The following is a 24,940-nucleotide window of genomic DNA, read 5'->3' on the forward strand; positions in this document are numbered from 1 at the left end:
CCAGGTTTCCAGAATCTCAGTCCAGCGCTCCACCTACCACGCTGCTACCCACGGCACCGCTGATGGTGAGGCCTTTTGCTCACACATTGAAGAGACCCCTGTGTGCTTGGCTAGCCAGGGCCTGTCCCTCCTGCTTACGTTGCTTTAAGAAGTCCAGGAGGGGCTGAAATAAACTGAGACCCACATGAATATCAGGAACAAACCTCTCCGACCAGCCATTCAACTTCTAGCCAAAGCTTCAGTTGGATTTCACAATCACAGCCGGCTCCAGAGAGATGAATTTCAAGAAGGTTTGTTGCATTTGTTCTTCAAGCCAATCCCAGATTTGTGTTTTCTTCTTTATTAGCTTGTTTTTGTTTTAATTGCTTTAGCTCTTCATTGCCCCAGGAGACAGGGATTGGTGGTTTGGCTCAATGCACAGGCATTTCCTGTGACTGCCCCCCAACCTGCATGCTAGACCCCCTCCAGAGCTGGGATCCCACCCAATCTCCTGCCCCTGACCTTTGCCTCCCAGGCCAGAGGCCAGCCCTTCCCTGCTACCACGATCTCCCCAATCCGACAAGGACTGGGCAGTGCCCAGCACCTGCAGGAGCTTTGGCGACACAAAGAACACACATCTCACACTAAAACCCAAACCTCCTTCTGTGTTCTCACTGCACCTGGCACAATGGGATCCCCATCCTGGGGCGCTACCACCAGCCAGCCACTCTAAACTGCACTCTCTCCCCCCTCACACAACACTTAACTGATTCCTTACATTCCACCCCAGTCCTGTGACTTCAGTCCGCCCTCAGAAACCTGCCTAGTGTGAGAGGCACTGGCTGAGAATGGCTGAAGTGAGCCCAGACAGACCCCACAGGCAGCCCTTGGCCCAGACTGAAGGGAAAAGGTAGAAGAGCCCTGGTGATAATTCCTTCTTAGCCCCCCATCTGGCAATCAGCAAGACACCCCTGGCAGCCAGGCAGCTAGTGAGGGGCTGGACCAGAGCAAAGGTGGGGTCTGCATTACCAAACTGAACCGATGTCAGCCCAGCCTGGCCACTCAGTTATCACCAGCAGGAATCCAACCCACAACCTCAGGGCCAGGGCCTGTGTTACCTGAGCTAATGGACAACTTGCTGTACTGACTCATAAGCTTCAGTATGATGTAGCCAGTCAGGGGCAACACTGGCCCTGGGTGGGAACAGGGCTAATACACCATCACCCCCTATTAACCTGAGCAGGACTGGGGCCCCCACTGGGCCAGGAGCTGAAAGCCAGTCCTGTCCCAAAGAGCTCGCAGCCTGAATGGACAAAAGGAGGGCAGGTCAACTGAGGCACAGCCACGGGACAGGGCTTGGCCAAAGTTGGGGCACAGCTGGGAGAGAACCCAGGCATCTTGACTCCCAGCCTGTTGCCTCCTCAGCAAGCTAACTACTAGGCCTCACACCTGTCCCAGAGCTGGGAGAGAACCCAGGAGTAAAAACACTTTATGGAGAAACCCCATGGCCCTACACTGTCCTCTCAACTCAGGGGCCAAATCAGAACCAGTGCCCCCTGGAGGGGAAAGATGCCCTGTCCTAATCCCTCCTCCCAAGAGCCCGCTGCACTGGGGCCAGATCAGAGCCAGCACCCCAAAGGGGAAAGGCCCCAAAGTCTTTTCCCTTCCTCCTTGCCCCTTGACTGTAGCCGCCTGAGGGTTATTAAAATTCTTGGCAGATGTAAATTAAAGGGGGAGGGGATACGTAAATAAATAAATAAGTTGGGCAATAAGTAAAACTCTCTTCCGCTGAGGGGCTGGGAATTGGCTCCAAGCCACATAATCACTTCATTAATGTGTCAGATGTTTGCCGTTATTTAAATTCTTCTTCAGGAAGAAGAGCAGGGGGGAGGGGGAAATTAAGGCTGTTCAAAACAATCAAACTAGTCCCATTAGAAATAAAACAGAAGCGACGAAAACATAAAGGCCTGTCAAGGTAGAAAGGGAAGAACTAGTAATACTGAAAAGCTGGGGGGTGGGGGAAGGAGGGTTGAAAAGCCCACTAGCTGCAGATTCGGCTTCTGGAACAGCCTTTATCCGGTGCCTTTGAAGTGGGAATTATTGTCGGTTGTATGTTTGGTTACCGCTGAAAAGAGGAATTTGTGATTAGGCTGGTGGGGCGGGTTAAACTCCAGGGGAGGTGGCCACATCCGAAGCTGGGGCTCAAGGATGGGTTGTGGATGGGGCAATGAAAGGTCACAGCTGCATGGCCCAGTTTTCCCTTTCCACCCCCTTCCTGATGGTGCTCTCATCTTCCCGGCCTCCCCTGCAGCTGGGATTCCTCTCTCACCCTCCTGCCCCCAGCCTGCACTCCCCATTTCACCAGCCTGCAGCACTGCCAGCACCCCTCCCAGATCCCCGCCCCTGAGCCCGCCTCCCCAGCTTGTGCCTCCCATGCCACCTGCCTGCTGGGTTCCCCACCTTTCCCAGCACTTCTGCTCCATGGTCTCCACAGCACCCTGGATCCTATTCCTGTCTCTGGCAGGGGCAGGGAGTACAGCACGCTAGAGCAGGGTGGAGCTGGGAGTCAGGGCTCCTGGGTCCCAGTCCCAGTTGCATGACCTTGGGAGACTGCCCCCTGCCCCGCCACAGGTGTTCCCTGGGTCCAGCCCCATCATATGAACTCCCAGTTGCAATGCCACCGCCCCCCCCCCCCCACCAGAGGGACACAACACAGTGGAGACGGGCTTAGGAGCCTCTCCCTGATGCCCCAGCGTGATGAGATGGAGGCAGGCACCCCTCCTGGTGCTGGCGGAGCGAGGGGGGGGGCTCACACTGGGAATGCCGCTCTCCATAATCAGCCTGGATCTAATAAGCTGCCAGTGCAATTTTCTCTGGCGCACACAAATAATTACAGCAAATTTGTTAATGAATTGAGTATGGAGGCTGGTGCACTTGTCGGCAGCACAGCACAGAGCCGGCGGGCTGGTGGCGCCTCAGATAGAAACTCCTTGGCTGAGGGTCCCCGGGCAATTCTTCTGAGCCCTGGGGCTACTCCGGAGATGTTTCCCAGGGTCTGGGCCATCAGTCCCTGGGACGCCATCCCTGGTGTAGCTACCAGGCCCAGCACTTGCCTGTTGAATGAGCAGCCCCCATCCAGCCAGGTCCACTCTGTGAGGCGAGGCAGGCCGCCCCACTTCCCAGTTTGCCCACTCAGGCTTTGTCCTGACACCCCTCCAACTAGATCAGCGCTGGGACCCCCTTTGCACCAGTCCCAGCCCAGCCCACCCCACGTCACACCGGAGGCTCAGGCAGGGCCAAGCCTTTGTGAAGAGGGAGTGGCCAGGGCTGCGCTTCGTGCTGCCAATTGTGTACACCGTGTAGCTGGCTCAGGGTGCTGCTGCTCCCCTCAGACATCATCTCTGGCAGCAAAATCAGGGTCTCACCATGGCCCGGCTCAGCCCTCCTTGGGAGCCACCACCATCTGCAGAAGGGCTGATGCTGCCTCTGCAATCTCCAGCACTAGCTGGCGGAGCCGCTGTCTGCGTCCAGTACCTCAGTCGGATATGTCGCTGGGCCGGCGGGGACCCTTCTACAGGGGCTCAGAGACAGACAAGCTCTCCCACAAACCTCTGCAAACCAAGCCTGGGAGCAGCTCCACTCATGTGGGCTGAGAACCGTGGGCTACACTCCCAGGCGAGCCCATGTCAATGCAGCACTCCCTGGAGCCTGGCACGTGTAGATGGGCGGGGTGGGCCCCACAGGCTGGCGTGGCTACCTGGGGCACATGCACGAGCTCCCAGACACCAGCACACTCTGCTCTGGAGACACAGACACAGACTTCACCCTCGTCTGACGGAGCTCCCATCTCAGCAGCCCTTCAGTCCCAAGCACCGGGTGCCTTGCTTGGCAGAGGAGATGCCTCCGTGCCCATTTTGTCCAGGTCTCCTCTGTGCACCACCACAGGGAGACACCTCTCCTGAGGCTAACGGGCCCATGGCCGCATCCGATCCAGTCTCTCCTCTGCACCAACTGACTTGGAGACACCTCATGGCCAGTCGCTCCCAGGAAACACCTCTCTTAAGGCTCAAGATGTCCCATTTCCACTCATCCTGGTCTCTGTCCACGAACAGGCTGGGCAAGTCCTCTCCAGGCTCCAGCGCCACCCAGTCTCCTCCACGCCGCATGCCGCGGGCTCCCTGCTCTCGCCAGCCTCTGTTCCCATCCCCGTGGGCTTCTCTGCTCTGTGCTCCTGGGTGGGACCCTCCTTCCCACCCTGCCTGGTTCACATCCTGGCTTCCCTCATGCACCAGCCCCCAGCAGGAGGCGCCAGTCTCCATTTCGTCTGGGCCAAATGTTCTCCATGCTCCCAGACAGCATTTGGGCGAGCGGGCACCATGCCAGCCATGGCCACTGAAACCAGCCCCACCTCGTAATGGCTGTTCCTCCAACCGGGAAGGACCTGGGCCAAGGGTTTAGCTAGGTCCTGCTTCCCCATCACTGGTGTCTGGGGGGCCCTGCCTCTGGCCTTTGTTGGGACAGGGACAATGTACAGGCTCTGCCCCTCTCTGTACCCAGCCCATAGAATGGAGCCAGAGCCCCAGGGTCAGTCTTGGGGGCAGGGAAGAATGGAATGGTTACCCCACAACCCTGGGCTCCTGCTGTGTCACAAAGGGCCGGCAGCCAGGCACACACACACCCAGGTCTTTCAGCCCATTCCAGGCCAGCGCGCGCCTGGTGAATCTACAAACTGCTTAGTATCCAAGGGCTGAAGTGCTGAGATCTCGCCCCGGAGATCAAGTCCAGGGTCAGCCAGAGGTTACCAGACTCAGCACAGGAAGTGCTGTCTGGACTCTCTGCCCTAAACAATGGTCCCTTTGGGCCTCAAGCCGCAGCTGAGCCCCTTCCTCTGTCACTCTCTGCCTTTGTGTGCCTTTTGCAGAGGGGCACAGCGAGAACAGCGCTGCCCACTAGCCGCCCACACTCGCTGCACATCGCAAGGCGGCCCTTATCCTGTCAAGTGCATCCGCATGTGCTTTGCACCAACCCTGTGAGCCATTGAGCAAAGGAGCTGCCAAGGCGCTGTGTTGGGTCAGTGGAGAAGGAGCTGGAGTCTCCACTGAGCAGAGGGGCAGGCCCAGCTTTCTTGCATTGCCAGCTGCTTGGCTTAGGACTGTCTGGAACCTTTGCAGGTGAAACACAAGTGTATTCTAGTGGACGGGCACTAGATTAGCATTCAGCACACCTGCGTCCCCCCCCAGATCTGTCACTTACCTTACGTGCTGCCCTCCCACTCTTCAAGTCTGTTTCCGTTCCCATCGTCTAGATTGACGTCTGCTCTGCGGGGCCTGGCCTCTCATTGTGTCTGTGCAGTGGCCTGTTCAGTGGGGACCTGCTCTCAGTGAGGGGCTGTACAGCACCTGGCAGAGGAGGGCCTTGGTCTGGGGGTTTTGCAGCACTCGGGAGCACAGTGAGAACACGACCACTCATGGCTGGGGATCTGTGCAGCATCTGGCACGAGATGGCCCAGCAACAGGAGGCGGTGGTGATGTATGTTGTGCAGTGCCTGGCAAGACAAGGGATCAGCCTCAGTCTGTGTGACAGGAGCCCTGATCTCAGCCCAACACCCAGCCTGACAGGGCCCACTCTTTGGGGGATGCTACTGCCATATAACCCATAACAGACACGGTACAAAGCAACGGAGAAACAGTCTCAGGGGCACAGCTCCATCCCTTACCCATCTCTCAGCCCAGTTTGCCCACAGAAAATGAGGACAAAAACTCCAGAGTTGTACGAAGTATAGAATCAACTGTATTCCCCTTTTCGGTAATGTACATGGGTTGAAAGTTTTTTTTTTTTTTGACTTCATCATAATTGGTAACACTTTACAGTAACATTGAGGAGTACAGGAAGTTTACAGGGTAAATATGCAGAACCACAGAGTATTTCCCAAAAACAATCAGGAAGGGGTTTCTGTTCGTTAAAAAAACAAACAAACAAACAAACAAACAAAATGGATACAAAAAGAATAAATTAAAAATTTATTTCCTCCCCACTTGGAATGCTGTAAAGGAAAAAGATTGGGAATTCTATTGTTAAAATAAACCAATCTCTCTCAATATTTTAAAAGAGGATATTTATCAGTGTCGTATTTTTAAAATAGTGTTTGCAACCTTCATTTCTCCACCCAAGCCCCTCCCCCAAACAAAAATAAAATATTAATAATGTACAAATTAATTTACAGTTGATAATGTTCATTATACTCCTAGAGAAACGGCCAGAAATCCCCCTCCTTCACCCTGCAGACAGTTCCGTTCAGTGGCAAAGTTTGGAATGAAGGAAACTCCAATAATAATTGGCATCTTTTTAAAAAAAAGTTTTTTGTGAGAAAAATACAGAACTTTAGCTCATGCAGTGGTGTATGATGCTGAGAGATGCCCACCAAATTTCACCATGGCTAACATTCTCCAAAGCACCTAAGAGATTTAGGAGCCTACATTTCATTTTCAAAAGGTTTAGGAGCCTGAATAGCTTGGAAACTTTGTGAAATGTGACACCTTTTCTTTAAAAAGCCCCCACCTCACAGCTTGAAAATTAACATTACATGATTTCCGTCCACAGCTTACAATGGCAGCTCTATTGCTTGCTCACTTGTCATCTCGCTGCTAACCCCTTTTGGCATTTTAGCATCTAAGGCGAGGGAAGTTTGCAAACACCTGCATCCGATCACTCTGAAAAAAATAATTCCAATCCAAATTCTTCACCTCCCTACATCCTTCCCAGCTATGGACTTGGTCCTGGTAGGGCTAGAGTTCTCCAACCCCAAACCAGCGCTAGATCTAGCACATGCACAGGGCACAGTGAGATCTAGTGGCTGGGAGCTGGCTCCAAGATGATGTACATTTGTAATGGGGGAGATGAAGAATGAAATTTTAGAGCCTTTCCCGGAGGGATGTGGAGGATTCTTTATCCCTTGAGGGTTTTATACTGTCCAATAGACGCAGTTTAATTGGGACACAAGTCATGGGCTGGGTGCAAGAACCTCGGCACAATTCTGCCACACCTCCCTTCCAATCTGTGACTCTTTCCCTCTTGGCTTTGAGCAGACGACCCCTGTGCTTTGAGCTAGACAGGTACCAAAATGCATTGCTGTCCGAACCAGCTGGAAAGCCCTCCGCAGAGCAAGGGCTGGTGGCAGCGACATGGCTGGAAGCAAGGGGCTGGCTCTGCCAGCCAGTTTGCACAGAATGATGGGCTGGAATCTTGCAGAATCGTGAGCAAAGATGGAAGTTGGGGTTCTGCGGCTGTGCCCAGAGATCATTGAGGGATCCTACCTTGAATTCGCCACACTCATGCCCCAGCGGGGACTGACTTTTTTGTCTCCAGCTCCTTTTCAAACATCCTTCTAAACCCTCGTCTCCTGTGTTAAACTGTCCATACACATACTTTATATAATATATATTTATATATATATATTTTATATATATATATAGAGCTCTCTTTATATATATAGTCATTTGAAAAACCTTTCCAATTCCCCCAGGGAGGGCAAAGGTGGGGAGGGGATGGCAATTGGGGTGAAGGAAATAGTCCAATGCCCCCTCCCATTCGCAAATTACCATCAACAGCTGCTTAACCCCCTGTTCTGAATACCTTGAAAGAACAATAAAATGTAAGGACATGCTCTGAGAAGACACTTAAAGGATGATCACAATAGCACCTTGGCATGGAGAAAAGGGGGTGGGAGTGGAGGAGGCATGGGGGAAAAGGAATTATGCAATTTCCTGGAAAACAAAACAGAAAAATATTTGCCCATCTCCCCCACCCCCACACATCCCGAGCTGATTCCCCCAAACCAGTCTCAGCTCCCATAACTGTTGCTTCACAAAAACCACCGCTACCCCAACTCTAACCCGACCCCTCTTTGTGAGTAGCACCCCCTTTTGTTACTACAGGGCAGAAAGCCGAGTGGCTGATCAGTTCCATAGCTGGACAAGATCCATGTCAACTGCTTTATTTACCATCATCACTAGTAATGGATTCATTTTTATTTTCCCAAGAGTTTGTGATTTTGATTGTTTCGTTTCAGTTTACTCCACACATTTCCAAGACTCTGACACATTAACAAAGAGAGAGGAAAAAATCAGTTATAATCAAAGAACCCCCCCCCTTTATTGTTTTAATGATAATTCCAAGAGAGATCGATATTTTGCCCCCAAAATCTTTGCCCAGCCAAGTTTTCTGAATCCAGCTGTATCCTGCTCCATGTTGGAATTTTGTCGATAGTTGAGAGAAAAATCAAATCTTTTGTATCCCAATTGGATTTGTGTTTCCAAACAGGGCATGGGAAAGGGTTCTAAAAGGGATGGGGAGATGTACCCCCCGAGTTTCATCTGGATGAGGAGTCATGTACCTTTTGGGGCCCATTCATATATATAATCTTATAATTATATATATATAGTCTTGAAGGCAAAATCCTGGCTCAGCTTTATTTAGACAGCTCCGAAGCCTCCTTCAATCCATTTACCCCACCCCTGCATCCTCGTTTTCTGTTCTCTCACCAAATGGATGCTTATTTCCAGTGCCCACCTAACCATGGCATGTGTGATTTGATCGCCCCTCCCCTATTCTTTCCCCCACTTCGTTTGCTAAAAAGGAAAACCAATGAAATGAACTCGCAATATCTGAAAGAATTTGGGGTAGGGGGTAGAAAGTGAGCATGGTTTTGATTTTGAAGTGGTTGTTGTTAATTTTCAGAGATGAACTGAAAAAGTAAGTAAAGGGGGAATAAACACATTGAAACCAGAGCAGGATGGGGTTGGGGGTGCAGGATCCACTGGTTGCCTCTGTGTTGCAGAGGGAGGAGAAAGGAAGGCTGGGAAGTTTTGTTGGTCTCTTGTATCCAAAGGTTGGCATGATTTGAGCCGGTCTCACCCTGCAATCGTCTCTCTCTCGCACTCGCCAGCAGAGGGACAGGAGGGAGGCAGGGCCGGGGGGGGAGGCGGAGACTCACACATAATACTCCTTGTCCTTGTTTTTCTTGCTCTTGCTGGGGGTTTTGGTGGCAGAGGTGGGTTTCTCCTTGACCACCGTGCCATTGCTCTGTGCCGAGTTGCTGATGTAGTTCCGGCTCTGATCCACCTGGTAAGAGCCTTCGTCCCGGTTTCGGTACTTGTACATGGCATAGAGTAGGATGAGGATGCACAGGGCGGCCGCTGCCACGATGCCGACCACCATCCCCGTGGTGCTGCTAGATTCGCGGATCACCTCGACAGCCCCTGGGGGACCCCTCTCCCCTGAGCCGGTGGGGTTAGCTGTGGGTAGATTGTGGAAATTGGGGGAAGACGTTATACCTGGGTACTTATGCCTGTTACGGTTGTCGAGTTCAAAAGAAGTGGGCAGAGGGGGGTACTGATCTGGGTGGGACTTGGGGGCCTCGCGATTGTTCATTTTGCCGGCAGGGATGTTACGGACCAGGTCAGGAGAGGCAGTGGAGGTCAGGAGCTCGGGGATTGAGGATGAAGCCGGCACTCCTGTCCTAATGTTGGGCCTGAAGCCTTGGGACTTTTTAGATGCTCCATCTGGCCTGGCCAGCAGGGTCCTATCTGTGACCAAGGGGAATGTGGTGTAAAAATCTTCATCGTCAGTAGGGGGCAGGCTGGAGTCGAAGACCTCGCCCGAGGCGTAACCGGAGGCCTCAATGCCCTCTTCGCAATCGCTGTCCTCTTGGTCGGCTAAGCATGGGGGTTTTTGATTGGCAGAGGGGGCTAGGGTGTCTCTGGTGGTCTCTATTACAGTTAGGAAGGGGCCAAAGGTAGGTGGTGGGGGTATGAATGGAGACCGGGTGGCAATTGGTGGGGTGTCTAAGGAATCTTCGGTAATTATGGGCAATACTAATTCACCTCCTAGAATAGAGAGAAATAAAGGGGGAAGAGAAACAGAAAAGGAGAGATGGGTTAATATGAACCGGAGAAAAAACTGCCACATTTGGACACAAGAAACAGAATCAAACTGATCAACTGAATTTAAAACTAGACTCGTTCCCCAATCTCTGGCTGCTTTTTAAACCAATCTTTACAACTGCTTTTCGTTTTAAACTGTAGCTTTTTACAGCAAAATCTAGAGAAATAATAAATTTTAAAAAAAGAATTAAAAAAATAAACCAGTCATTTAATGCAAAAAAAAAATTAAACAGATTTTCAAACAGCAGAATTAAGTAATAATAAAAGGAAAAAAACCTAATTGCAAGCTGCTTTTTACATTTCTTTTTATTCCCCTCCTTTTCTCTTTCATTTAATTTCATTTTTCCCTTTTCTTTTCGTTTTAAAAATAAGAGAGCAAACCACAGAATTCAATCAACTTACATCAACAAATTGGCCATGTGATTTTAGCATGAAGAAAAAAAATTACAAAAAGAAAACTAGGTAAGAATGTTTTTTTGGAGAAAAACAACTTTTTTTCTTTTTTTAACATCTCTTTTCTCTAACGTTCATCTTTTCAATTGTCTATCTAGCATTCTTTCTTTCTTTCTTTCTTTCTTTCTTTCTTTCTTTCTTTCTTTCTTTCTTTCTTTCTTTCTTTCTTTCTTTCTTTCTCTAGATTTTTCCCTCTTTTTCTTGATTAATTTATCCATAGTCTTTCTGTTTAGATACATTTTCTTTCCTTCTCTCTATCTATATTCTTTTATCTATTTTCTTTATTTTAATCCAGATTCATTTCTAATTCTATCAATACTGTTTTCTACGTTAATTTCCGTGTCTGTCTATATTCTTTTCTCTGTCTAGCTGGATTCTAGATTCCTTCTAGATTCAGCTATAGTTTTCCTTTCTACACATATTTTCCTTTTTAACTTTCATTCTACCTAGATTAATTTTTCTTCCTACATCCATTTCCTTCTTTCCACCTTCATTTGTTTCTTTCTATATTAATTTAGCTACTTTTTTCTTTATTCGTTTTCTTTCTAGATTCATTAATCTATGGTCTTTCCATCTAGATGCACTTTCTTTCTTACTTACTTTCTAGATTCATTTTTGCATATTTTAAGATCTTCCCCTCCCTTCACCCAGACACACTTTTCTATTCTGTCTGTCTGCATTTTCCATTTCCACCTCCCCACCCCACGTTTTTTTAACATCTGGCAACCAAAGTTGATGCTGAAATGACAAGGACACTGCAACATTATTCTGGTCCTATGCACTGGTTGTAAATTTGGCAGGTGTGTGTTGGGAGAATACAAGTTTGAAACCATACATAACTATATTTCAGTAGCTGTTTTGACAGATCTATGGGTCCTGTCTCTACTAGAACTGGAAAGAAAGCAGATAGAGGGACAGATGCATAGCACCACTGAAGTCAACAGCAATAGAACCCAGGAATCATGACTACCAGTTCCATCTGCTTTGCCTGTTAGATCTCACCCCCCATGCAGAGCTGGGGATAAAACCCAGGTCCCAGGAGTCCTGATTCCTATGCAGTTATATCTATTGCACCAGCTGAGGATGCATACTCCAGGGGTGTGACAGACCAGATCCAATATGAACCATTCCCATCAGCTGGTTTCCAGTTTCCAACAGTCTGTGGTAAAGCCGTGGGCTCTCTAGCTACACCAATCTTCCTGTCAGCAGCAGGATTAGAACTGCCAACCCTGCTGTCTCTAAGCTGCTTCCTGACTGGTGCTAAAAGAGGTTTGCAGTTCCCTGTGCCCGCCTCTACACTAGGGTTTTATTTCAAAATAACCCCCCTTAGGTCGAATTACAGCCTATCTCCGACTTACGAACGGGTTATGGACCAAGCAATTGGTCGTAACTCGGTTTGTTCATAAGTCGGAGCCCATTGAGTTACATGCAACCATGCTGTTCGTAAGCACGGATCACGTTTGTAACTCGGGGTCTGCCATTTATGACATTTTTGGTCGTAACTGCGAATGGTTGTAAGTCGACTGTTTACAATTCGGGGACCAGCTGTAATAAGTGGAGTGTTCACACTACCAACCCCATTATTTCAAAATAACTGGCCACTTAGGGTATGGTTACACTGCAGAGGTGTTTTGGAAAAATGGTTGGTTTTCCAAAAAAAGTCACTTACGTCCACACTGCTATCGTGTTCTTTTGAAAAAAAAAATCGAAAGAACAGAGGGGTTTTTCCGATATTGGTAAACCTCTTTCTACGAGGAAGAAGCCTTTTTCCGAAAGAGATCTTTTGGAAAAAGGCATGGAAGGATGGAGAAGAGGGAGTTCTTTCGAAAGAAGAGGAAAAAGGAAAACGCACAGGTGCCCTGGTGGCCACTCCGTCCATAGCAATCACAGCTGAAATACGAGATAGCTTCCATTCAGTGTGGACGCTCTCTTTCAAAAAAGCAGATCACTTTTTCGATGTACTTTGGCAGTGTGGACACTCTCTTTCAGAAGAAGTTTTTTCAGAAGATCTCTTCTGGAAAAGCTTTTTCCAAAAGAAGCCTGCGGCCTAGACACAGCCCTATTTAGAAATCTGTTCTCCTGCTTTCTTTGAGGAATAACACTAATTTCAAAATAGTAATTTTGAAATAAAGCGAGTGTGGACACTCCGGTGCTGCTATTTTGAAATAACTACTCCCCAGGGTAATTCAAACTAATTACTCCGCAGTGCTTCCTGAGGCTCTACATCGAGGTAGCATGTCCACATGAATGGAGCCTGCCTCGGACTCATTTCGAGGCTTCCCCATAGTGAGGATGTAGCCATTTCAACTGTGTTATTTCGGGAGTCATTAAGTCGATGTTAGTTATTTTGAAACCGTTTCCTAGTGTAGACGTGCCCTATGTGGGACTCTGTTGCAACGAGCTGTGCTCTGATTCCTCCCAGGAGAGGGTAGTTGTGGCCTCTGCCCAGCCACTTCATTACAGCGCAGCCTGTAGCAGCAGTGCTGTGCCTGGACAGGGATTATTGCTGCCTGCCAAGATAGAACCCAAGGACACTGGGGATCCCACGGCCAAGCCCTTAGGCTGTCCCAAGGGGTGGGACTGTTCGCAATCCTCCAACGCGCTCATAACCCTGCATATCTGGTCACACCACCAGTGGGCACTGTGACAAGAGAAGGGGTGGCATGAAAATGCACCCAACAGAGCCAGCACTCTCCATGATTTACAGACCAAAATCTGCTCTACTTACAGGGCAGGAACTAGCTTGGAAGGGAAAAGAGCTACTCAACAGCATAAAGCAGGTGGTTTAGTGATGGGGGAGTCAAGACTCCTGGGCTCTTTTTCTAGCTCTGGATGGGAAGATGAGTCTAGTGATTACAGCAGGCAAACTGGGAGCCAGGACTCTTGGGCTACGTCTAGACTGGCATGATTTTCTGGAAATGCTTTTAACTGAGAAGTTTTCCATTAAAAGCATTTTCGGAATAGAGCATCTAGATTGGCACGGAAAGCACTTTTTGCGGAAAAGCATCCATGGCCAATCTAGATGTGCTTTTGTGCAAAAAAGCCCCGATTGCCATTTTCATAATCGGGGCTTTTTTGCGCAAAACAAATCTGAGCTGTCTACACTGGCCCTTTTGCGCAAAAGTTTTGCGCAAAAGGGACTGTTGCCTGAACGGGAGCAGCATAGTATTTCTGCAAAAAGCACTGATTTCTTACAGTAGGAAGTCAGTGCTTTTGCGGAAATTCAAGCGGCCAGTATAGACAGCTGGCAAGTTTTTCCGGAAAAGTGGCTGATTTTCCAGAAAAACTGGCCAGTCTAGACACAGCCTTGGAGTCTATCCCTGGCTTGAGAGGAGAGGGGTGACTGGTAGTTAGAAATAATGGAGATTGCTTATCTCCTAGAACTGGAAGGGACCTTGAAAGGTCTTTGAGTCCAGTCCCCTGCTTTCACAGCAGGACCACGGACCATCCCTGACAAATTTTTGCCCCAAATCCCCTCCTCAAGGATTGAACTAACAGCCCTGAGTTTAGCAGGCCAATGCTCAAATCACTGAGCTATCCCACTCCCCATTAGATTGGGGTGGGGGTGAGGGTGGGGGGGGGTGGCTGTTGCCTGTCTCTCTGTTGCGTTACTGGCTAGTCACTTCATTCAGCTACTCCTTCATTTAGAATATCAGAGCTAACATGTAGAATAGTGATAGAAATGTAGCCGTGTTAGTCTGGGGTAGCTGAAGCAAAATGCAGGACAATGTAGCACTTTAAAGACTAACAAGATGGTTTATTAGATGATGAGCTTTCGTGGGCCAGACCCACTTCCTCAGATCAAAAGGAAGGTTTTTGATCTGAGGAAGTGGGTCTGGCCCACGAAAGCTCATCATCTAATAAACCATCTTGTTAGAGCTAACATGATCACTCTGCATGGGAGGCTGAATTCGTTATATTCAGTGCTTTGAGTTCCTGAGTAGCATGTGCCCCAGGTGGTGTGGAGTAATATCAGAATCTTTACAGGGCTGTGAGGGGTGTTTAAACAAGCTGTGTTCTCAATGCCTCCCTCCCTACCTAGCCAGAGCACTGGGTCAGGGGAGGATGGTTTTGGGGAAAATTAGGGGTTATAGGATGAACAGGAGAAAAGGATAAAACTTGGCAGGAGAGAAAACTGTAGGGGACAACCCTGCCTACAAGTGGTGGGGAGAATAGGCTGTAGGTGCCACTCTGAGCTGGTGGAAAATACACTGATTGAAATGACAGCTTCAGAGACACAGTGTGGGGCCCATAGCTATCTAGCTCTTTGCAGAAGAGGCATCAAGTGTCAGGGAGTTCTGCAGGTTAATGATGCAATGCACAAACGGAGTCACTTGACATGTGTTGCCTGGAATTTCCTGGGGGTTCTTGAATGGTGAGTGATGGTGAACAGCAGATCACTGGTGCCCTTCTAGATCCCACCCATACTTAGACTCCTCTAGCATATTCCCTTTCCTTAATCTCCTTGCTGAGCTAAATGCCCCAATGTTGCCAGCTTCCTCTGCTTCCAAGTCTTGAATTGTTTTCATTGCCCTTCTGCACACACACTCCTGGCCTATTCTGCACTGGTGGAGTGCTGCTGGGCACTTACCAGAGGTTGCAATTGACCTGCTAGGGGGTGCTGTGCTGCAGGAACTAGGGTAGGGGCTGAGTAGGACTCTCTCCCCAGGGTCGGTACTAACCCCAATTTGGCACTAGGGAGCACTGTGCTTCAAGCAGTGGTGTATATTAGCTATAGGGATAATCAGGTGCACTTCAGTACCGGGTGAAGAATCCCTGTATAAACAGGGCTCCATTACCCCACCCCAGAGGCAGCTGCATCTCTCCACTCAGAAAGGGATCCCTACATAACCAGCCCCCATGTGCCACCCAAAGGCAGCTGCATCCTCACATTGGGTGAAGGATCTCTATAGCTCATCTACCACAGAGTCACATACATTAGCTCAATATTATCATTAAAAGCCGCATTCTTTGTCAGCTGGGGAAAACAGAGTCAGGGCTGCATTATAGTTTGAAAGGCAGCAGTAAATAACAGAGAAGGAAAAGCGTCTCTCTACAATTGCACACGCCAACGCCAAAGCCTCCAGTGATTGACACAAAATCTACCTCCCCTTCCTGGACAGATCAGAAATGGAACCCACCATCCCACCCTGAGGCCCACATGCTTGGGGGAGCAAACATAGGTCTGTAACTGGGCTGCAAACGTCTGACCAGACCCTTTATTACAAGTCTTCCTAGACCATTAGGATGATAGGGTGTAATGGGATTCACCCAGGGGTATGACCCAGGATGGTGGAGTGAGGTGGGGTGATACTGGATTGGTTGGGGCAATGGTGCAAAAGATACGGAATTGGCTGGGCCTCTGGGTCAAAGCTGGGATGAGGGGATACAGGGCTGGCTGATTCTATGGGTCTGTGCCTGGGCAGGGAATACTGGGTTGACTAGGCTTATGGGTCTGAGCCAGGAGTGGAGTGGAGTGGGGAAGGGAGGGACAATGGGATGGCTGAGCCTGCAGGTTTGAACAAGGGGAGATAGTGGGCTGGCTGGGCCAATGGGTCTGAGCCAAGGGAGGAGGGTATCAGGCTGGCTAGACCTAAAAGTCTGAGCTGGGCGGGGAAGGAGGGTGGATACTGTGCAAAGCATTCCTGGCTGACATGGCTATGTCCCAAGCTCCACACCATGGGCTGTGTGTGTAAGCAGGGGGCTTCCCTCACCCCAGCTTCATGTGAGCCATCGACAGGGGTTCAGGGGCCACCAGGAGAGTTTTTCAAGGTTCTTTCCTGTTTGATGGTCTCTCTTGATTCCAGAGCTCCATCCCACCCCGCAGCACAGTCACTGCCCCTACTGCGGGATGCATGGGCTGCAGCTCCTGGTGCTCCCCACCCCCAGAATTGGGGACCCCACCCCAACATCACCCATACCCTGCACTCCCACCCTACTCCTGTCCAGACCCCTCACCCCTAGCCTGCTTCCCAGCAGCCCCCTCTCACACTAGAGCCTAGGGGGGCTCAACAAATCTACTAGCCAGGGGCCCCTGGGCTCTGGCGTGCGAGGGGGATGTGGAGGAAGGGCTCTGCTGCTGCTGCTTTCTTCCCTGCTTCTCACTTTTGTGCAGCCCCCAAATGATTTTTTGTGGGCCAGCGCCCCCCACCTCAGAGAGGTTCCCCAGCCCCGCATTGCTATAACGCCAGGCCCGGACTCCAGTTCTCCCCTGCCCGCCCTGCCCCCTTTGCACCTGTGCTCTCCTGCAGCTGCCAGGCCAGGGCCGGCAGCCCATTGATTGCAGGGGGGAGAGGACAGAGGCAGGCCAGCCCATTGTCTGCAGGAGAGATGGGGGAAGAGGGAGTGGGCCAGACCATTGTTTGCAAGGGGGGGAAGAGGGAGCCGAGGTGACCAAGCCGTTAGGCTCTTTCTGCTCCCCGACTCCTCAAACTTCTCTGCTGGGGGTGGGGAAGGGAAGCGCTCAGCTCTGCCTGCCTCCTGCAACAGGCCTGAATGGTTGCACCCCCCCCCCCCCAGCAGTGGGTAGGGATCCCCGGGCGCATGGGCATATTGGTCTAATCCAGCCCCCCCGCGCCGGGAACGCTGGGCTTCCATTGGTGTCTGTGTCATTGTGTCGTGGGCTTGGGAGCAGGGGAGGGGAGCGCACCCCAAGCCCACAGGGGGCCGTGACTGAGCCTGCTCCCCTTACTGCCCCGGCTCCCTCCGCACGCTGCTGCCCCCAGCTGCCTCCCAATGTTAATTAAAAGCCTGCAAGGAGGTGTGGCTTTACTGGTTTTAATGAGCAGCCCCTGCCTGTTTGCTGAGCCCCCTCCCCCCCGCTGGGCCTTTCATTTTCTCCTGTCTCTTCCCCTCCTCTGGTTTTTATTGTGATGCTTTTGGAAGCATTTGGCAAGCGCTGCACAAAGGAGCCGCATTGCCTTTGATCACGGAGAGGAGAGAAGCAACATAACCGCGGCGCCGTCCGTACGGCAGGGGGAGAAGAAAGGATGCGCCAGCAATTACTCAACTCTCCAGGGAGGGTCCCCATACAGGGGGGGGAGCAGATAATTATTCCCTTGTTTTATCGGGGAGCAGAGCAGCAGCAGCCTGGGTGTTCACACGGACATTAGGGCTGGCCTAAGGTTGGACTCGTAGGCTCTATCCCAGCTCTGGGAGGGGAGTGGGGTCTAGTGGGTTAGAGGGGGAACAGGGACTCGCTGATTACATCCTATTCCCAGCTCTGCCACTGATCTGGGGCACGTTCCTTCCTCTCTTGATGCCTTTGTTTCCTCTCTCTCCTTGTCTAGTCAGACTAGGCCCTTTGGGAATGGGGACTGTCTCTCACTTTGAGCCAGTGCAGCACCTGGCCAGATAGGGACCTGATCTTATTTGTAATCTATTGGCACTCCTGCATAATTCAGAAGAGGTTTGTTTACACCATTCAGGGACTCTGCCCCTGAAGTTCCTGGTAGCAGGTCCCTAGGAGGTCTGTCCATCTCATACCTCCAGTTACATATCCTAAGGGGGTGAGCATCCCCTGCAGCTCCTGAAACTGGGGCCCTTCTACAGTGCTGTGTCTACACTGGGCTACTTATTCCGGAAAATCAGCCGCTTTTCTGGAATAAGCTGCGAGCTGTCTACACTGGCCCTTGAATTTCCGGAAAAGCAACGATGCTCTACTGTACAAAATCAGCCGCTATTCCGGAAAAACTATTCTGCTCCCGCTCGGGCATAAGTTCTTATTCCAGAACACTGTTCTGGAAAAGGGCCAGTGTAGACAGCCCAGTAGTCTTTTCCGGAAAAAAGCCCCTATCGCGAAAATGGAGATCGGGGCTCTTTTCCGGAAAAGCACATCTACATTGGCCACAGACGCTTTTTCGGAAAAAGGGCTTTTCCGGAAAAGCAGCCTGCCAATGTAGATGCTCCTTTTCCGGAAAAACTGAAAACGGAATAGTATTCCGTTTTAAGCTGTTCCGGAAATTCATGCCAGTGTAGACACAGCCCAGGGGTGTGTGTATGTGTGGACACACACTTGTGAGGAGTTTGGATGTGGTGGGTGCACGCGTATGCTAAACTTGGTGCCCTAACAGCTCAGATGTGTGTGTGCTAGCCAAATTACAGATGTTTGTGGACCTGAAGGAAAGAAGAGAGAAGGAACCCAGAAAGGTCTGCTAAGTATCAGTGGCTTGGAGGTAAACACACCAAACAACGTAGATGTGCAAAAACCCATTGCATAAACAAGTCAAGCCAGTTATACAGCGGGGTATGGCACTATTGCAACCAGGAGGAGGGGGAACTGACAGCTGAAATACAGAGGCGGCAAAGAGTGAAAGGAAACAAGAGTTTTATCACAGTTCACAGAAATATCCCTGCAGAGTTTGTTACTTGACTGCTATGGATCAGCAGCAGGGCTCAGTGGGTACAACATTGGCTGAGGTTCCTGGCTTCTATTCCCCTCTGCCATTGTCCTTGCAGTGGTTCCTTCCCCTCTTGGTGCCTCTGCTCCTCCTCCTTCCCCTTAGTCTATTTAGACTGTGAGCTCTTCATGCAGGGAGTGTCTGTGACTGAGGGAGGGGGTCCAGCTTCTGACACAAGAGGGACCCCAGTCTTGATCAGAGCCTCTAATTGCTGCTGTGAGGTACACAAATACAGGTTACAGCCATGCATGAGTACCAGGGCAGGATGTGCCTTCTGTAGCTCCAGCTGTGTGTGGGTGCACAGTAAATGCACAGAAGAATGCAGCTGGGTTTCATGCCCTTCTGGCACAAAATGATGCATTGGAAATCAGCAGCACTTGGATATTGCGACAGGGGCCTGAGCCTCCAGTGACTGTAGCAGGGATTGAACTTGAGCTGTGCTTCTAAAAATAGGGCCATGGGCTAGGGTACGTCAGTAGCTACACTGCCTCCAGTGAGTGCCTTCTACTGAACCACCCATTCTGCTCCCTGCAGCACAACCCCTCTATTGTCATGCTGGAGTCAGCACTAACTGAGGGGAGAGCCCCCCGCTGAACCCTCATTGGATTCCCTTCAGCACCGCCCCCGCTAGCATCAGCTCTGACTCAGTGCAAAAGCACCTCTGGGGAATTCCCTACAGTCTCTGGCCGGAGAGTGCCAGCTGTGCATGTCCAAGCAACATCTCCCACCCAGTGCCCATGCAATGCCTGCCATGACACAAGCTTGGTGCAGCTCCAAATGTCATCTCACTGGCCCCTCTGGCAGAGAAACAAAATACAGGACTATGTAGCACTTTAAAGACTAACAAGATGGTTTATTAGATGATGAGCTTTCGTGGGCCAGACCCACTTCCTCAGATCAAAACCAGGTTTTGATGCATCTGACGAAGTGGGTCTTTGCCCACGAAAGCTTATACTCCTACACTTCAGTTAGTCTATAAGGTGCCACAGGACTCCTTGCCGCTCTTGTATAGGACAGATCCTCTGTCCCTGTAAGCAGGATCTCTCTGGGGCCCAGGAAGGCATACTAGCCGGTGTGAGGAGTGTGTGTTCAGGGGGCAGATGTACCTGATGCTACCCTGGCTCTGGGCTAGGAACCTCACACAATAGGGGAGGCTGACTCACACACATTGAAGGATCCTGGTGTGCCCCAGACAATAAAGATTGGAGCTAATGAACCAGGCCTGGTGCAGCACCAGGCACTCTCTGCACTGCCAGGCTCATAAATCCCCCTTTGCTTCCCGTTGGGGAGGAAACAGCATACATTTCAAGCCCCACCAAGGCCTGGGTGGTGTGGAAAAGGGAAGGGAGTAGAGAGGAGGGGATTAAGAGCAATCAGCAGTGTGGATACTGGGCGGACGGAGTGTCACTGAGCAAGCCTTTAGCTCATGCTGCGATTTCTATTCCATTTAGAGAGGACATAAAACCACATCAATCTATGGCTGGGTGCAGAAGCGACTCATGCTTTGGGGGAGGCAGGAGGAAGAGTAGTAACACCTGACTTCTGCAAATAAAATCTAGGGGGCATTTGATCCCTCATCCCTCCCCCCATGTCACCTACAGTTGGGTGTGTTTCTGCATGGAAGATGAGGTTCTAAGGGCAGCCAATGCAGTGTCTCCATGGACGAGGCTCTCTGCTCTGCTCACTCCTGCCTGGATTTATGGCTCTTTCCTCGCTCCCTCTGCTCCACACTCTCCGTTCTATGCCTCTGGCCATAACAACCCTGGCTGTGATCTTGTCAAATCGTAGCACTTGGCCACAGAGGGGATTGGCACAACAAATTTGCGCAAGACAGTGGCTCTCCCTGGCTGAGCTGGGTCCTTGCGCTGGTAGGGAGAGGGACAGGACAAACCCATGGGGCTGGGAACCTCCCCTTGCAATCAGCACTGACCCCAGCATGGTGCTAGGGGTGCTGTGCTGGAAGGAGTGGGGCAGATATTACAATAGGGGTGTGTCTAGACTACATGCCTCCTTCGACGGAGGCATGTAGATCAGCCAGATCGGAAGAGGGAAATGAAGCCGCGATTAAAATAATCGCGGCTTCATTTAAATTTAAATGGCTGCCCCGATCTGCCGATCAGCTGTTTGTCGGCAGATCGGGAGAGTCTGGACGCGATGCGCCGACAAAGAAGCCTTTCTTCATCGGCACAGGTAAGCCTCGTGAAACCAGGTTTACCTGTGCCGATGAAGAAAGGCTTCTTTGTCGGCGCATCGCGTCCAGACTCTCCCGATCTGCCGACAAACAGCTGATCGGCAGATCGGGGCAGCCATTTAAATTTAAATGAAGCCGCGATTATTTTAATCGCGGCTTCATTTCCCTCTTCCGATCTGGCTAATCTACATGCCTCCGTCGAAGGAGGCATGTAGTCTAGACACACCCTAGGAGGCATGCTTGCCATGAAACTGGAATTGAACTCAGATCTCCCCAGCCATTAGAACCACCCTTCTTCTCCCCCATCACCACTCCAGATCAGACCAACAGGACCATCCAGCCCAGTATCTGCCCCATTCCTACCTGGATCAGACTAATGAGCTCCCCTCACCTCAATGGCCTCATCACTCCAGATCAGCCCAAAAGGCCCCTCTAATGCAATAACCCCCCTGCCCACTCCTCTAATCCAGTACCCATCTTTGACAGTGGCCAGTTCCAGCCACTTCAGAAACTTCAAAGACTCCTGCAGTGATGGGTCCCCTGCCCTCAGCGGATCCCACAAGGGAGAGGCAGATGCTGGAGGAGTTCAGTTCCTTCCATAGTCCCTGGTTATTATGCTGAACACTATCTCTGCACAGTCCTGCATCTGTCTAAAGCCCAGCACATTTGTTAGACTGTGGCTAAGTTCTCAGTCCTGGGGCAATCAAGTGGCAGTGAGTTCTGCTGGCTAATGGCATGGTGGAGGGGAGCATTTCTGGGAACCTGACACTTTTCATCCTCTCAGTCGGGCAATATAAGCAGGGGCCAATCAACGCTCCCAAAGTCCTCTGAGCTCCCATTAATCACTGCCTCGCTCTACCTCAGTGGGCTCCAGCCTTTCTAAGCACAAGATCACTTTTTGAATTTAAGTGCAATGTAAGATCTAACTCAAACCCAAATACCCTTGCCCCTCTTTGTAGCCCATCCCCAAGGCCCTGCCTCTGCTCACTCTGTCCTCCCTCCCTCCCTCCTTCTCCCTCCCTTTCACCAGGCAGGGGCAGAGGGTTGGGGCACAGGCTCTGGTATTGGGCTAAGGGATTTGGAGTGTGAGGGGGCTCTGTCTGAGCTGAGCCTAGGGCAGGTAGTTGGGCTGCAGGAGGGGATTCATGACTGGGGTAGGGGTTTGGAGCTGGCGCTTGCTGGACAGTGCTTACCTCGGGTGGCTCCTGGGTGGGGGTGCAGTGGGGCTAAGGCAGGCTCACCTCTGCCCTGGCCCTGCACCATTTCCAAGGCAGCCAGCAAACTCCCTCCATCCCAAACCCTGTTGTGCCCCCTCCCCTCCCTGCCCATTCGGTGGAGATAGAATACTCGGTGGAAGAGGGGGCACCCTGACATCAGCACCACTCCTCTCCCTCCCCTGCCCTGGGAGCAGCTCCAAGGCAAAGGGCAGGAGGTGCGCAGCAGTGCTGCACTTGATAATAGTCTCTTGGCCAAACTAGTCAAGATCACTGGTCAGAGGCTCCAAGATCTACCAGCAGATCCTGATCTACTGGTTAGTGACCACTGGTCTACCTCCTCGTCTGATCTCTGTGAAGGGGAGGGTGGTTTTAGAGACCCTAGACACCAGCCTTCCCCTCTCCCGCAGGGTCCTTCCCCGTGAGGGATACCCAACTGTAGCATAAATGACAAAATGGCACAAAGTGGTCTCAAAGCACAGCCAGCTCCCAGCAAGCCTGAGGTAAATACTGAGCCTCTTGCAAAACCTCCCTGCTTAAGGAGGGAGTGTCCACCTCTTAGGTTTCCCTAGCTCTGGTTTAGCACTCTGTGGAGATGCAATCACCTCTGGAATGAGGAACACTGGCCGTTTATACAGGGATCTTTCACTCGGTGCGGAGATGCAGCTTCCTCTGGTGTACAAATGGTGACAGTTCATATGGGCACCCACTGTCTGGTGATGAGCTGGAGCCACCTCAACAGTCTACTACAGCAGTGCTTCCTGAACCACCAATGACCCTTTTGTTTAGTCAGCAAAAGGGAAAGGAGGTAACAAAGGGGGGCCAGCATCACAAGCTGGCCCTGGACCTCTGTGGTTGGAGGGAGGTGGGGCCCAGTGCTTCAAGCAGTTGGGGCTGGAAGCCAGGACTCCTGGGTTCTCTTCCTGGCTCCATAAGGGGAGTGGTGTCTAAAGGTTACAGAGGGGTGAGGGCGTGTGTTGGAGCCAGGACTCCTAGGTTCTCTCCCTAGCTCTGTGAGGCAAGTGTGGGAGAGGGGTGTCCAGTGGTTTGAGCAAGCAGTGGGTGTCTGGGCGCCAAGACTCCTGGGTTCTGTTCCTACTTTCAGTTGATCCTGGATTGTGTAATGGGGGAGAGGTGGCACCAGCTAGCATTTTAGTCCTGTAAATGCTGGATGGAGTAGGTGCTGGGAGAGGAGAGGGGTGTGGAAGAGCCATTAGATCCTCTGCCTGCCTGGAGAAAGGCAGACAGGACAGTAAGGGAGGCTTAGGGATTGAATGTGTTGGGCCAGCCAACCCCTGAGGTCTCTAATGGGGATGGTGCCTGCTAAATACAAGAGTGATACAGGACTGGGGCAGGGAGTTTAGGGGGAATCCATGCTTGTGTGTATGAAAGTGCAGCTGTGTGAGGTCACAGGTTTGTCTATTTGTGAGTGTGTTTAGGGGTGAGAGTGTAGAGCTGGGTTTGTTCATAAGATTGTCTCTTTGTGCAAGTATCCATAGGGGCATGTCTGCATGTGTGCAGCACTGTGTGAGTTCATAAAGCTGTGTCTTTGTGTGAATGTACACAGGTATACAGCTGTGTGAATTTACAGGAATGCGTCTTTGGGTGAGTATATAGGAGTGTGTGAGTGTAGCAATGTGTCAGGTCACCAACAGGAGTTTGTGTGTCAGTGTGTGCGCAGAGGTTTGTGATGTGTGTTTCTGGGAGCATACACGAGATCGTGTAGGTGAGTTGGTACTTTTGGTGCATGAGTGTGACTGCACCTAATTGTATATGTGCCTCAATGCGTGTAGGACTAGGTGCATGTGTGAAAGAATGTCTGTGTTAATGTGTGTAGGTGATGTTTCTGTGTTAGTATGTGCAGGGAGGACAGCATGTTAGGGTCTGTTTGCCAGCGTGTAGGGTACATGTGGGTAAGAGTAACAAGAGGGATTGTGCGCTAGGGTGGGTGTAGAGTATGCATGGGTAGGGGAGCATGTCAGGGTGTGTGGCAGAGTGCTGGGTGTGTGTGTAGGGAGGGACAGTGTGTTGAGTGTGTGTGGCTGTGTGTCAGGGGCACCGTGTGTCAGAGTGTGTCCTGTGTACCCGATAGAAGCCCCCACCCACACATGCCGGCAGCAGAGAGAAGGACCCACCTGTGCTGGGCTCACACTCCTCCAGGTCCTCATCATCACTGGGACACTCAGCTGATGCCACCAACAGGTCATCTGTGTTCTGGGGAGAGAGGAGAGCACAGCTCAGCGAGGTGGCACAGGGCGTGCCCTCCCCGAGTCTGGAACTTGCGCCCCCTGGAGAGGGAGGAGCTCATAGGCCATTCCTCACGCTGTGACCCGCCAGGGCTGTTCATTCCCCACACGTCTCACGTTTGACTCTCTACCACCTATGGTAGGACCTCATGCTTCAAAGTCAGTTCTTTGAGGCCTAGGCATTATGTCAAGTGTAGGTCCATGCAGCCATGGTGAACCCCAGCCCGAGTGCCATAGCTATGCTGCCCTAGCCTCCAATGCAGACACAGCTGGGCAGTGGGTAGAAGGTCTTGGGAAGGTGGTGTGCTACACGACAGCAAAAACCTTTTCTGGCGGGGCAGGCTGCGGGTACGGCGCAGTTAGGCTGGCACATATTGCTACACTGCCAGTCCCCACGGCGTAGCCTTGGCCTGTCTCCCACCTCCCAGTGCAGTGTAAAGCAAGGGGGAGACCGTGCTGTGTGGTCCCACTGAGTCAGACACTCAGCTTGGCTGGTGAACAGCTGCGGTCACATCCA

General features: G+C 51.2%; 1 protein-coding gene across 29 annotated transcripts in view; it reads right to left on the reverse strand.

Moving 5' to 3' along the window:
* Nucleotides 1–5,752: 5,752 nt before the first annotated feature.
* NRXN2 (neurexin 2) overlaps nt 5,753–24,940 on the reverse strand; it is a 354,461-nt gene continuing 335,273 nt past the window's right edge. For 20 of the 29 annotated variants that reach the window (XM_075939208.1, XM_075939201.1, XM_075939203.1 and 17 more), the window contains 2 exons: nt 24,313–24,391; nt 5,753–9,863 (listed from right to left, as the gene is read on the reverse strand). In XM_075939208.1, the coding sequence (XP_075795323.1) occupies nt 8,968–9,863; nt 24,313–24,391 (975 nt within the window). In that variant the 3' untranslated portion in view covers nt 5,753–8,967. The remainder of the gene's footprint in view (nt 9,864–24,312; nt 24,392–24,940) is intronic. The other 9 variants (XM_075939216.1, XM_075939213.1, XM_075939215.1 and 6 more) reach the window with 1 other exon arrangement.

Source organism: Pelodiscus sinensis, chromosome 11 (genome assembly GCF_049634645.1).
Source record: "Pelodiscus sinensis isolate JC-2024 chromosome 11, ASM4963464v1, whole genome shotgun sequence".
Taxonomy (NCBI): Eukaryota; Metazoa; Chordata; order Testudines; family Trionychidae; genus Pelodiscus; species Pelodiscus sinensis.